The 15,278-nt window shown below is 43.0% G+C and overlaps 1 protein-coding gene across 3 annotated transcripts in view; it reads left to right on the forward strand.

Moving 5' to 3' along the window:
* RhoGEF3 (Rho guanine nucleotide exchange factor 3) overlaps nt 1–15,278 on the forward strand; it is a 417,890-nt gene that overhangs the window by 358,030 nt on the left and 44,582 nt on the right. For all 3 annotated transcript variants that reach the window (XM_087358941.1, XM_087358938.1, XM_087358939.1), the window contains exon 23: nt 879–963. In XM_087358941.1, coding sequence (XP_087215067.1) covers nt 879–963 — 85 coding nt within the window. The remainder of the gene's footprint in view (nt 1–878; nt 964–15,278) is intronic.

Consider the following 15,278-nt stretch of genomic DNA (forward strand, 5'->3'; position numbering starts at 1 on the left):
GTGGTAAAAGGATGTGTAAATGCAAAGTATGTGACATCTGTTGGATCTAAAGTTAACTACAAAGAATTCCGTACATGATAACGTCAACTATTCAAAATAATAAATGAATAAATAATTAGTTCTACACAAATTTTATAATTAGCAATGTATTATTACAGCACTTGGTGCTTGAAACCAATGTATACTTACAGAATATGACTTTGATAGAGTTCAAAGTGTTAAATTTTGATATCAGAAGTTAGTAAAAGAATTAAGACTTCATATCTCACGTTATAACTATTCTATTTAATTGCTTCCGGTCTTTGGACAGAAATCCCTTTGACAATTATAAATTTTCTAAACTTTAGCATCCACATATTTACATATTTAATGGTTATAAAATAAAAGCATGTGGGCTGACAGTACTTACTTTAGTCAAATTTGTGAAGTTTTACCCCCATTTCCCATTTGGCTTCATGGTATGACATTTAAAATAGGACAGGGATAACTTTCTTTACCTTTACTTAATGATATTCTAAAAATATAACAAATCTCATTTCTTATAATCCAGAAAAAATGCAGGATACCATACAAATCAAAGTGTTAAGTAAATAAATACTATTTCTGCAATGAAATTTACAATTTTCTTGTGTCGGATGTAAATATTAGGAAAACGTACGTGCATTAAAACTATAAATGTGCATCTTCAGTAACATGTAATCTTTTTGTTGTGTGATTTTAATATCTTTCAACTGTAACTCAGGTACCTTGTAACACTAGTAGAGTTTGTTTTATGGGGAAATACTAGCATATTTTATATTTGAAACAAAAAACAAAAAACAAACAGAAAGTACAGGAAGTCTGTTATGTAAATTTGCTTCCATTTTTCCTATTTGTAGGACATTCTGAAGAGGAACACCTATGTATATAAAGGACGGATACATTTAGACACAAGCAAAGTCATTGATGTTGCAGATGGAAAAGGTAATTAAAAGTACTTTATGTGCAAAAGTCCACACACAGTGGTCAGTTGCTAGGTGCATAAATTTGATTGCATTGGGCCAGGCTGGGTTAGCTTAGGTTAATTTAGTGTAGTGAAGTTCATGCACGGAGGACCATGCATCATGATGAGTAGGGTAAGGAATAAATTTTGGTGACTAGGGTTGGAGACAGGCAGGTGCAGACAACCATACATAATGGTCAGTTGCTAAAGGGGTAAATTGGGTTGAGTTGGGCTAGGTTAGGTTAGGTTTGATGAGTTATACATGTATGCAGAAAAACACATGTAATAGTCAGGTGGTAAATTTCGTTGAGTTGGGATAGAGTAATGTTTTGTTTTGTTATGTTATGGTTAGATGAGATTAGGTGAGGTGTGTGTCTGTGTCTGTCTGCCTGTTTGTTTGTTTTTCTTGCTTGTTTATTTGTTTCTGTACAGATAGAGTAGGGTGCTGTGAAGCTATGGTCAAGTGGAGAAGGTAGGTTTACAAATAAGGAGACAAGGAGGCAGACAGAGATAAAGAGAGACATAAATGTAACATAGACGGGGTATATGCAGATAATGAAGAGCTGGGGTAGCTCAGTCAGTATAGTGACTGACGGCTGGACAATCAGGGATTGATACCTGGCAGAGGCAGAGGGTTCTTCCTCTAGCCCCTGAGCCCAATCCACCCTCCTGTCCAGTGGGTACCAGGGTGTCTTTCCATGGGTGTAAAGTGCAGCTAGAGCATGATGCTGCCCCCATACCCCTACCTAATGCCAAAGTTCAGAATGAGTAGCTATACCCTCTCTCCCTGAGCACCTGCATGTCAAGTAGCAGGATAGCTTATATCCTCTTTCATGGCCACCACCACTACTACTAACTCCACCACATTCAAACACCACCATCACGACCACAACGTCCACCACCTGCAACACCTAGTCGACTACAGAAACCATATCCAGCACCTTTACCACAACCAAGATCACCAACACTGCCACATCCACCAATAGCACCAAGTCCACCACCAACACAACCACGATGTCAATACCACATTCACCACTACTTCAACCAACTCCACATCCACCACCACCACCACAATGTCCAACACCACCACCTCATCCACCACATGTACCACCATCACCACTGCTACCATGCCGAACACCACTACCACCCCATTACTACCAAGTCCACCTCCTTCACGACCACAACCACCACGTCTACCAACACTGAAGTCCAACAGCATAACCTTTGCCACCACCATGTTGACCTCCGCGTCCACCAACACCACGTTAACCACCACAACGTCCATCAGCAACACGTTCACCAACACATCCACCACTACAACCAACACGACGAGCAAGACCGCAAAACCATGATACTTACAACCGTACCCAAGACAATAAGGACGACCTTGACGACCACCACCCTGACCGATACCACAACTATAACTATAACCGTGACCATGGCTCCCAACACCACCAGCAGCACGACAACGAACACCAACAAAACGTCCAACATGACCACTAACCACGAACTCCTAGACGACGACCATGACTATCATGACCAGCACGAACATGGATAACACAAAGACCTCGACATCTGCCACCTCGTCCACCAACACGCCCAACACTACCACGTCCACCAGCACAAGCACCAAATACAAAAACAAAACAAAATTTTGAAAACTTTTGAATGTTTTTATAAGTTTACTAAAAATCGAAATATGCTGGAAATTTGCCAAAAAGTGCACAAAAGAAAAGAATTTGAAAAGTTTCATCTTCAAAATTTTTTGGTTTTATGCGCTTTTTCGACAATTTGCAGCATTTTTTGATTTTTCGAAAATTTCCAAAAATTTGAGTTTTTTCCAAATGTTTCCCTACCTCATACGAACTCTGAAACACTCGATCTCGGACTGCGGCGGTCTGTGCCTCGCTCGGTCTGTTGAGGACTCTCTCGCCCTCCCTGACTGCCGGACTGTGTGCCTCACTTGGTCTCTTTTGGACTCGTTCTCGGCGTAATCGTTGCCTTGCCTACAACTACCCTAGACTAACCTAATCACAGATTATCTTAGTCAAATCCTAGCATTGTCTAGCCTTACCCGGTCTGTCCGTCTCGTTGAGTGTCTCACACGTTCTCTGTCTCTCCCGGTCTGTCGGATTCCGTCTCTGTCTTACGCGTTCTTTGCAGAGATGGACTGTCAACGACGGTGACAGAGAGACGGCATTCTGCAAGACCGAGTCAAGCAGAGACAGCGTGTGTCCTGGACACGGTACTGCAGAGACCAGGTGCTCTAGACAAGCTTTCAGGAAGGAGTCGGGTTGAGAGAACTTTGAAAAAATTCAAAATTTTCAAAAAGTCAGAAATTGTCCAAATCGCGCACAAAATTAAAAAAATTCGAAAAATTTCGTTTAAAATTTTTTTCATAATTTTCGAAAATTTTTGGTTTTGTGCGCTTTTTACACAATTTGCATAATTTTTTTATTTTTCGAAAATTTTGAGTTTTTTCCAAAAGTTTCCCTACCTGGTACGAACTCTGAAACACTCGATCTCGGCCTGCCGCGGTCTGTGCCTCGCTCGGTCTCTTGAGGACTGTCTCTCGCCCTCCCTGACTATGCAGGACTGTGTGCCTCACTTGGTCTCTTTTGGACTCGTTCTCGGCCTAATCGTTGCCTTGCCTACAACTACCCTAGACTAACCTAATCACAGATTATCCTAGTCAAATCCTAGCATTGTCTAGCCTTACCTGGTCTCTGCCGTCTCGTTCAGTGTCTCACACGTTCTCTGTCTCTCCCGGTCTGTCGGATTCCGTCTCTGTCTTACGCGTTCTTTGCAGAGATGGACTGTCAACGACGGTGACATAGAGAGACGGCATCCTGCAAGACCGAGTCAAGCAGAGACAGCGTGTGTCCTAGACACGGTACTGCAGAGACCAGGTGCTGTAGACAACCTTTCTGGAAGGAGTCGGGTTGAGAGAATTTTGAAAAAATTCAAAGTTTTCAAAAAATCAAAAAGTGTCGGAAATTGTCCAAATCGCGCACAAAATTAAAAAAATTCGAAAAATTTCCTTTTAAATTTTTTTTCCAAATTTTCGAAATTTTTTGGTTTTGTGCACTTTTTAGACAATTTGCAGCATTTTTTGATTTTTCGAAAATTTCCAAAAATTTCAGTTTTTCCAAATGTTTCCCTACCTGGTACGAACTCTGAAACACTCGATCTCGGCCTACCGCGGTCTGTGCCTCGCTCGGTCTCTTGAGGACTGTCTCTCGCCCTCCCTGACTATGCAGGACTGTGTGCCTCACTTGGTCCCTTTTTGACTCGTTCTCGGAATAATCGTTGCCTTGCCTACAACTACCATAGACTAACCTAATCACATTATCCTAGACAAATCCTAGCATACTCTAGCCTTACCCGATCTCTGCCTGACTCGTTGAGTGTGTCTCACGTTCTCTGCCTCTCCCGGTCTGTCGGATTCCGTCTGTCTTACGCGTTCTTTGCTGAGATGGACTGTCAACGATGGTGACAGAGACGGCATTCTGCAAGACCGAGTCAAGCAGAGACAGCGTGTGTCCTAGACACGGTACTGCAGAGACCAGGTGCTCTATACAAGCTTTCAGGAAGGAGTCGGGTTGAGAGAACTTTGAAAAAATTCAAAATTTTCAAAAAATCAAAAAGTGTCAGAAATTGTCCAAATCGCGCACAAAATTAAAAAAAATCGAAAAATTTCGTTTTAAATTTTTTTCAAAATTTTCGAAAAATTTTGGTTTTGTGGGCTTTTTAGACAATTTGCAGCATTTTTTGATTTTTCGAAAATTTCCAAAAATTTGAGTTTTTTCCAAAATTTCCCTACCTGGTACGAACTCTGAAACACTCGATCTCAGCCTGCCGCGTTCTGTTCCTCGCTCGGTCCCTTTGAGGACTGTCTCTCGCCCTCCCTGACTATGCAGGACTGTGTGCCTCACTTGGTCTCTCTTGGACTCGTTCTCGGCCTAATCGTTGCCTTGCCTACAACTACCATAGACTAACCTAATCACATTATCCTAGACAAATCCTAGCATAGTCTAGCCTTACCCGATCTCTGGCTGACTCGTTGAGTGTGTCTCACGTTCTCTGCCTCTCCCGGTCTGTCGGACTCCGTCTCTGTCTTACGCGTTCTTTGCTGAGATGGACTGTCAACGACGGTGACAGAGACGGCATTCTGCAAGACCGAGTCAAGCAGAGACAGCGTGTGTCCTGGACACGGTACTGCAGAGACCAGGTGCTCTAGACAAGCTTTCAGGAAGGAGTCGGGTTGAGAGAACTTTGAAAAAATTCAAAATTTTCAAAAAATCAAAAAGTGTCAGAAATTGTCCAAATTGCGCACAAAATTAAAAAATTCGAAAAATTTCGTTTTAATTTTTTTTCAAAATTTTCGAAAATTTTTGGTTTGTTGCGCTTTTTAGACAATTTGCAGCATTTTTTGATTTTTCGAAAATTTCCAAAAATTTGAGTTCTTTCCAAAATTTCCCTACCTGGTACGATCTCTGAAACACTCGATCTCAGCCTGCCGCGGTCTGTGCCTCGCTCTGTCTCTTGAGGACTGTCTCTCGCCCTCAATGACTATGCAAGACTGTGTGCCTTACTTGGTCTCTTTTGGACTCGTTCTCGGCCTAATCGTTGCCTTGCCTACAACTACCCTAGTCTAACCTAATCACAGATTATCCTAGTCAAATCCTGGCATTGTCTAGCCTTACCCGGTCTCTGCCGGACTCGTTGAGTGTCTCACACGTTCTCTGTCTCTCCCGGTTTGTCGGATTCCGTCTGTCTTACGCGTTCTTTGCAGAGATTGACTGTCAACGACGGTGACTGAGAGACGGCATCCTGCAAGACCGAGTCAAGCAGAGACTGCGTGTGTCGTAGACTCGGTACTGCAGATACCAGGTGCTGTAGACTACCTTTCTGGAAGGAGTCGGTTTGAGAGAATTTTGAAAAAATTCAGTTTTCAAAAAATCAAAGAGTGTCGGAAATTGTCCAAATCGCGCACAAAATTAAAAAAAATTCGAAAAATTTCGTTTTAAATTTTTTTCAAAATTTTCGAAAATTTTTAGTTTTATGCGCTTTTTAGAGAATTTGCAGCATTTTTTTGATTTACCGAAAATTTTTAGTTTTTTCCAAAAGTTTCCCTACCTGGTACGAACTCTGAAACACTCGATCTCGGCCTGCCGCGGTGTGTGCCTTGCTCGGTCTCTTCAGGACTGTCTCTCGCCCTCCCTGACTATGCAGGACTGTGAGCTTCACTTGGTCTGTCTTGGACTCGTTCTCGGCCTAATCGTTGCCTTGCCTACAACTACCATAGACTAACCTAATCACATTATCCTAGACAAATCCTAGCATAGTCTAGCCTTACCCGATCTCTGCCTGACTCGTTGAGTGTGTCTCACGTTCTCTGCCTCTCCCGGTCTGTCGGATTCCGTCTGCCTTACGCGTTCTTTGCTGAGATGGACTGTCAACGACGGTGACTGAGAGACGACATCCTGCAAGACCGAGTCAAGCAGAGACAGCGTGTGTCGTAGACTCGGTACTGCAGATACCAGGTTCTCTAGACTACCTTTCTGGAAGGAGTCGGTTTGAGAGAATTTTGAAAAAATTCAGTTTTCAAAAAATCAAAAAGTGTCGGAAATTGTCCAAATCGCGCACAAAATTAAAAAAAATCGAAAAATTTCGTTTTCAATGTTTTTTCAAAATTTTCGAAAAATTTTGGTTTTGTGCGCTTTATAGAGAATTTGCAGCATTTTTTGATTTTTCAAAAATTTCCAAAAATTTTAGTTTTTTCCAAATGTTTCCCTACCTGGTACGAACTCTGAAACACTCGATCTCAGCCTGCCGCGGTCTGTGCCTCGCTCGGTCTCTTGAGGACTGTCTCTCGCCCTCCCTGACTATGCAGGACTGTGTGCCTCACTTGGTCTCTCTTGGACTCGTTCTCGGCCTAATCGTTGCCTTGCCTACAACTACCATAGACTAACCTAATCACATTATCCTAGACAAATCCTAGCATAGTCTAGCCTTACCCGATCTCTGCCTGACTCGTTGAGTGTGTCTCACGTTCTCTGCCTCTCCCGGTCTGTCGGATTCCGTCTCTGTCTTACGCGTTCTTTGCTGAGATGGACTGTCAACGACGGTGACAGAGACGGCATTCTTTAAGACCGAGTCAAGCAGAGACAGCGTGTGTTTTAGACACGGTACTGCAGAGACCAGGTGCTCTAGACAAGCTTTCAGGAAGGAGTTGGGTTGAGAGAAATTTGAAAAAATTCAAAACTTTCAAAAAATCAAAAAGTGTCAGAAATTGTCCAAATCGCGCACAAAATTAAAAAAATTCGAAAAATTTCCTTTTAAATTTTTTTTCAAAATTTTCGAAAATTTTAGGTTTTGTGCACTTTTAGACAATTTGCAGCATTTTTTGATTTTTCGAAAATTTCCAAAAATTTGAGTTTTTCCAAATGTTTCCCTACCTGGTACGTACTCTGAAACACTCGATCTCGGCCTGCCGCGGTCTGTGCCTCGCTCGGTCTTTTGAGGACTGTCTCTCGCCCTCCCTGACTATGCAGGACTGTGTGCCTCACTTGGTCCCTTTTTGACTCGTTCTCGGCCTAATCGTTGCCTTGCCTACAACTACCATAGACTAACCTAATCACATTATCCTAGACAAATCCTAGCATACTCTAGCCTTACCCGATCTCTGCCGGACTCGTTGAGTGTGTCTCACGTTCTCTGCCTCTCCCGGTCTGTCGGATTCCGTCTGTCTTACGCGTTCTTTGCTGAGATGGACTGTCAACGATGGTGACAGAGACGGCATTCTGCAAGACCGAGTCAAGCAGAGACAGCGTGTGTCCTAGACACGGTACTGCAGAGACCAGGTGCTCTAGACAAGCTTTCAGGAAGGAGTCGGGTTGAGAGAACTTTGAAAAAATTCAAAATTTTCAAAAAATCAAAAAGTGTCAGAAATTGTCCAAATCGCGCACAAAATTAAAAAAAATCGAAAAATTTCGTTTTAAATTTTTTTCAAAATTTTCGAAAAATTTTGGTTTTGTGGGCTTTTTAGACAATTTGCAGCATTTTTTGATTTTTCGAAAATTTCCAAAAATTTGAGTTTTTTCCAAAATTTCCCTACCTGGTACGAACTCTGAAACACTCGATCTCAGCCTGCCGCGTTCTGTTCCTCGCTCGGTCCCTTTGAGGACTCTCTCGCCCTCCCTGACTATGCAGGACTGTGTGCCTCACTTGGTCTCTCTTGGACTCGTTCTCGGCCTAATCGTTGCCTTGCCTACAACTACCATAGACTAACCTAATCACATTATCCTAGACAAATCCTAGCATAGTCTAGCCTTACCCGATCTCTGCCTGACTCGTTGAGTGTGTCTCACGTTCTCTGCCTCTCCCGGTCTGTCGGATTCCGTCTCTGTCTTACGCGTTCTTTGCTGAGATGGACTGTCAACGACGGTGACAGAGACGGCATTCTGCAAGACCGAGTCAAGCAGAGACAGCGTGTGTCCTAGACACGGTACTGCAGAGACCAGGTGCTCTAGACAAGCTTTCAGGAAGGAGTCGGGTTGACAGAACTTTGAAAAAATTCAAAATTTTCAAAAAATCAAAAAGTGTCGGAAATTGTCCAAATCGCGCACAAAATTAAAAAATTCTAAAAAATTCGTTTTAAATTTTTTTTTCAAAATTTTCGAAAAATTTTGGTTTTGTGCGCTTTATAGAGAATTTGCAGCATTTTTTTGATTTTTCAAAAATTTCCAAAAATTTTAGTTTTTTCCAAATGTTTCCCTACCTGGTACGAACTCTGAAACACTCAATCTCTGCCTGCCGCGGTCTGTGCATCGCTCGGTCTCTTGAGGACTGTCTCTCGCCCTCCCTGACTATGCAGGACTGTGTGCCTCACTTGGTCTCTTTTGGACTCGTTCTCGGCCTAATCGTTGCCTTGCCTACAACTACCCTAGTCTAACCTAATCACAGATTATCCTAGTCAAATCCTAGCATTGTCTAGCCTTACCCGGTCTCTGCCGTCTCGTTCAGTGTCTCACACGTTCTCTGTCTCTCCCGGTCTGTCGGATTCCGTCTCTGTCTTACGCATTCTTTGCTGAGATGGACTCAACGACGGTGACAGAGACGGCATTCTGCAAGACCCAGTCAAGCAGAGACACCGTGTGTCCTAGACACGGTACTGCAGCGACCAGATGCTCTAGACAAGCTTTCAGGAAGGAGTCGGGTTGAGAGAATTTTGAAAAAATTCAAAGTTTTCAAAAAATCAAAAAGTGTCGGAAATTGTCCAAATCGCGCACAAAATCAAACAAATTCGAAAAATTTCGTTTTAAATTTTTTTCAAAATTTTCGAAAATTTTTGGTTTTTTGCGCTTTTTAGAGAATTTGCAGCATTTTTTGATTTTTCGAAAATTTCCAAATATTTGAGTTTTTTCCAAAATTTCCCAGCTGGTACGAACTCTGAAACACTCGATCTCAGCCTGCCGCGGTCTGTGCCTCGCTCGGTCTCTTGAGGACTGTCTCTCGCCCTCCCTGACTATGCACGACTGTGTGCCTCACTTGGTCTCTTTTGGACTCGTTCTAGGCCTAATCGTTGCCTTGCCTACAACTACCCTAGACTAACCTAATCACAGATTATCCTAGTCAAATCCTAGCATTGTCTAGCCTTACCCGGTCTCTGCCGTCTCGTTCAGTGTCTCACACGTTCTCTGTCTCTCCCGGTCTGTCGGATTCCGTCTCTGTCTTACGCGTTCCTTGCTGAGATGGACTGTCAACGACGGTGACAGAGACGGCATTCTGCAAGACCGAGTCAAGCAGAGACGGCGTGTCCTAGACACGGTACTGCAGCGACCAGGTGCTCTAGACAAGCTTTCAGGAAGGAGTCGGGTTGAGAGAATTTTGAAACAATTCAAAATTTTCAAAAAATTAAAAAGTGTCAGAAATTGTCCAAATCGCGCACAAAATTAAAAAATTCGAAAAATTTCGTTTTAAATTTTTTTTCAAAATTTTCGAAAATTTTTGGTTTTTTGCGCTTTTTAGAGAATTTGCAGCATTTTTGATTTTTCGAAAATTTCCAAAAATTTGAGTTTTTTCCAAAATTTCCCTACCTGGTACGAACTCTGAAACACTCGATCTCGGCCTGCCGCGGTGTGTGCCTCGCTCGGTCTCTTGAGGACTGTCTCTCGCCCTCCCTGACTATGCAGGACTGTGTGCCTCACTTGGTCTCTTTTGGACTCGTTCTCGGCCTAATCGTTGCCTTGCCTACAACTACCATAGCCTAACCTAATCACATTATCCTAGACAAATCCTAGCATAGTCTAGCCTTACCCGATCTCTGCCTGACTCGTTGAGTGTGTCTCACGTTCTCTGCCTCTCCCGGTATGTCGGATTCCGTCTCTGTCTTACGCGTTCTTTGCTGAGATGGACTGTCAACGACGGTGACAGAGACGGCATTCTGCAAGACCGAGTCAAGCAGAGACAGCGTGTGTCCTAGACACGGTACTGCAGAGACCAGGTGCTCTAGACAAGCTTTCAGGAAGGAGTCGGGTTGAGAGAATTTTGAAAAAATTCAAAATTTTCAAAAAATCAAAAAGTGTTGGAAATTGTCCAAATCGCGCACAAAATTAAAAAAAATCGAAAAATTTCGTTTTAAATTTTTTTTCAAAATTTTCGAAAATTTTTAGTTTTATGCGCTTTTTAGAGAATTTGCAGCATTTTTTGATTTATCGAAAATTTTTAGTTTTTTCCAAAATTTCCCTACCTGGTACGAACTCTGAAACACTCGATCTCGGCCTGCCGCGGTGTGTGCCTCGCTCGGTCTCTTGAGGACTGTCTCTCGCCCTCCCTGACTATGCAGGACTGTGTGCCTCACTTGGTCTCTCTTGGACTCGTTCTCGGCCTAATCGTTGCCTTCCCTACAACTACCATAGACTAACCTAATCACATTATCCTAGACAAATCCTAGCATAGTCTAGCCTTGCCCGATCTCTGCCTGACTCGTTGAGTGTGTCTCTGCCTCTCCCGGTCTGTCGGATTCCGTCTCTGTCTTACGCGTTCTTTGCTGAGATGGACTGTCAACGACGGTGACAGAGACGGCATTCTGCAAGACCGAGTCAAGCAGAGACAGCGTGTGTCCTAGACACGGTACTGCAGAGAGCAGGTGCTCTAGATAAGCTTTCAGGAAGGAGTCGGGTTGAGAGAATTTTGAAAAAATTCAAAATTTTCAAAAAATCAAAAAGTGTCGGAAATTGTCCAAATCGCGCACAAAATTAAAAAAATTCTAAAAATTTCGTTTTAAATTTTTTTCAAAATTTTCGAAAATTTTTAGTTTTATGCGCTTTTTAGAGAATTTGCAGCATTTTTTGTTTTATCGAAAATATTTAGTTTTTTCCAAAAGTTTCCCTACCTGGTACGAACTCTGAAACACTCGATCTCGGCCTGCCGCGGTGTGTGCCTCGCTCGGTCTCTTGAGGACTGTCTCTCGCCCTCCCTGAGTATGCAGGACTGTGTGCCTCACTTGGTCTCTCTTGGACTCGTTCTCGGCCTAATCGTTGCCTTGCCTACAACTACCAATGACTAACCTAATCACATTATCCTAGACAAATCCTAGCATAGTCTAGCCTTGCCCGATCTCTGCCTGACTCGTTGAGTGTGTCTCTGCCTCTCCCGGTCTGTCGAATTCCGTCTCTGTCTTACGCGTTCTTTGCAGAGATCGACTGTCAACGACGGTGACAGAGACGGCATTTTGCAAGACCGAGTCAAGCAGAGACAGCGTGTGTCCTAGACACGGTACTGCAGAGACCTGGTGCTCTAGACAAGTTTTGAGGAAGGAGTCGGTTTGAGAGAATTTTGAAAAAATTCAAAATTTTCAAAAAATCAAAAAGTGTCGGAAATTGTCCAAATCGCGCACAAAATTAAAAAAATTCGAAAAATTTCGTTTTAAAATTTTTTTTCAAAATTTTCGAAAATTTTTAGTTTTGTGCGCTTTTTAGAGAATTTGCAGCATTTTTTGATTTTTCGAAAATTTCCAAATATTTGAGTTTTTTCCAAAATTTCCCAGCTGGTACGAACTCTGAAACACTCGATCTCAGCCTGCCGCGGTCTGTGCCTCGCTCGGTCTCTTGAGGACTGTCTCTCGCCCTCCCTGACTATGCAGGACTGTGTGCCTCACTTGGTCTCTCTTGGACTCGTTCTCGGCCTAATCGTTGCCTTGCCTACAACTACCATAGACTAACCTAATCACATTATCCTAGACAAATCCTAGCATAGTCTAGCCTTACCAGATCTCTGCCTGACTCGTTGAGTGTGTCTCACGTTCTCTGCCTCTCCCGGTCTGTCGGATTCCGTCTCTGTCTTACGCGTTCTTTGCTGAGATGGACTGTCAACGACGGTGACAGAGACGGCATTCTTTAAGACCGAGTCAAGCAGAGACAGCGTGTGTCCTAGACACGGTACTGCAGAGACCAGGTGCTCTAGACAAGCTTTCAGGAAGGAGTTCGGTTGAGAGAAATTTGAAAAAATTCAAAACTTTCAAAAAATCAAAAAGTGTCGGAAATTGTCCAAATCGCGCACAAAATTAAAAAAATTCGAAAAATTTCCTTTTAAATTTTTTTTCAAAATTTTCGAAAATTTTAGGTTTTGTGCACTTTTTAGACAATTTGCAGCATTTTTTGATTTTTCGAAAATTTCCAAAAATTTGAGTTTTTCCAAATGTTTCCCTACCTGGTACGTACTCTGAAACACTCGATCTCGGCCTGCCGCGGTCTGTGCCTCGCTCGGTCTTTTGAGGACTGTCTCTCGCCCTCCCTGACTATGCAGGACTGTGTGCCTCACTTGGTCCCTTTTTGACTCGTTCTCGGCCTAATCGTTGCCTTGCCTACAACTACCATAGACTAACCTAATCACATTATCCTAGACAAATCCTAGCATACTCTAGCCTTACCCGATCTCTGCCGGACTCGTTGAGTGTGTCTCACGTTCTCTGCCTCTCCCGGTCTGTCGGATTCCGTCTGTCTTACGCGTTCTTTGCTGAGATGGACTGTCAACGATGGTGACAGAGACGGCATTCTGCAAGACCGAGTCAAGCAGAGACAGCGTGTGTCCTAGACACGGTACTGCAGAGACCAGGTGCTCTAGACAAGCTTTCAGGAAGGAGTCGGGTTGAGAGAACTTTGAAAAAATTCAAAATTTTCAAAAAATCAAAAAGTGTCAGAAATTGTCCAAATCGCGCACAAAATTAAAAAAAATCGAAAAATTTCGTTTTAAATTTTTTTCAAAATTTTCGAAAAATTTTGGTTTTGTGGGCTTTTTAGACAATTTGCAGCATTTTTTGATTTTTCGAAAATTTCCAAAAATTTGAGTTTTTTCCAAAATTTCCCTACCTGGTACGAACTCTGAAACACTCGATCTCAGCCTGCCGCGTTCTGTTCCTCGCTCGGTCCCTTTGAGGACTGTCTCTCGCCCTCCCTGACTATGCAGGACTGTGTGCCTCACTTGGTCTCTCTTGGACTCGTTCTCGGCCTAATCGTTGCCTTGCCTACAACTACCATAGACTAACCTAATCACATTATCCTAGACAAATCCTAGCATAGTCTAGCCTTACCCGATCTCTGCCTGACTCGTTGAGTGTGTCTCACGTTCTCTGCCTCTCCCGGTCTGTCGGATTCCGTCTCTGTCTTACGCGTTCTTTGCTGAGATGGACTGTCAACGACGGTGACAGAGACGGCATTCTGCAAGACCGAGTCAAGCAGAGACAGCGTGTGTCCTAGACACGGTACTGCAGAGACCAGGTGCTCTAGACAAGCTTTCAGGAAGGAGTCGGGTTGAGAGAACTTTGAAAAAAATCAAAATTTTCAAAAAATCAAAAAGTGTCAGAAATTGTCCAAATCGCGCACAAAATTAAAAAAATTCGAAAAAATTCGTTTTAAATTTTTTTTCAAAATTTTCCAAAAATTTTGAGTTTTGTGCGCTTTTTAGACAATTTGCAGCATTTTTTGATTTTTCGAAAATTTCCAAAAATTTTAGTTTTTTCCAAATGTTTCCCTGCCTGGTACGAACTCTGAAACACTCGATCTCGGCCTGCCGCGGTCTGTTCCTCGCTCGGTCTCTTGAGGACTGTCTCTCGCCCTCCCTGACTATGCAGGACTGTGTGCCTCACTTGGTCTCTCTTGGACTCGTTCTCGGCCTAATCGTTTCCTTGCCTACAACTACCCTAGACTAACCTAATCACAGATTATCCTAGTCATATCCTAGCATTGTCTAGCCTTACCCGGTCTCTGCCGTCTCGTTGAGTGTCTCACACGTTCTCTGTCTCTCCCGGTCTGTCGGATTCCGTCTCTGTCTTACGCGTTCTTTGCTGAGATGGACTGTCAACGACGGTGACAGAGACGGCATTCTGCAAGACCGAGTCAAGCAGAGACAGCGTGTGTCCTAGACACGGTACTGCAGAGACCAGGTGCTCTAGACAAGCTTTCAGGAAGGAGTCGGGTTGAGAGAACTTTGAAAAAAATCAAAAAGTGTCAGAAATTGTCCAAATCGCGCACAAAATTAAAAAATTCGAAAAATTTCGTTTTAAATTTTTTTCAAAATTTTCGAAAATTTTTGGTTTGTTGCGCTTTTTAGACAATTTGCAGCATTTTTTGATTTTTCGAAAATTTCCAAAAATTTGAGTTCTTTCCAAAATTTCCCTACCTGGTACGATCTCTGAAACACTCGATCTCAGCCTGCCGCGGTCTGTGCCTCGCTCTGTCTCTTGAGGACTGTCTCTCGCCCTCAATGGCTATGCAAGACTGTGTGCCTCACTTGGTCTCTTTTGGACTCGTTCTCGGCCTAATCGTTGCCTTGCCTACAACTACCCTAGTCTAACCTAATCACAGATTATCCTAGTCAAATCCTGGCATTGTCTAGCCTTACCCGGTCTCTGCCGGACTCGTTGAGTGTCTCACACGTTCTCTGTCTCTCCCGGTTTGTCGGATTCCGTCTGTCTTACGCGTTCTTTGCAGAGATTGACTGTCAACGACGGTGACTGAGAGACGGCATCCTGCAAGACCGAGTCAAGCAGAGACAGCGTGTGTCGTAGACTCGGTACTGCAGATACCAGGTGCTGTAGACTACCTTTCTGGAAGGAGTCGGTTTGAGAGAATTTTGAAAAAATTCAGTTTTCAAAAAATCAAAGAGTGTCGGAAATTGTCCAAATCGCGCACAAAATTAAAAAAAAATCGAAAAATTTCGTTTTAAATTTTTTTCAAAATTGTCGAAAATTTTTAGTTTTATGCGCTTTTTAGAGAATTTGCAGCATTTTTTT

Source organism: Zootermopsis nevadensis, unplaced genomic scaffold (assembly GCF_977971745.1).
Source record: "Zootermopsis nevadensis isolate Lab colony 2312 unplaced genomic scaffold, Znev_1.0 Znev_ptg000030l, whole genome shotgun sequence".
Taxonomy (NCBI): domain Eukaryota; kingdom Metazoa; phylum Arthropoda; class Insecta; order Blattodea; family Termopsidae; genus Zootermopsis; species Zootermopsis nevadensis.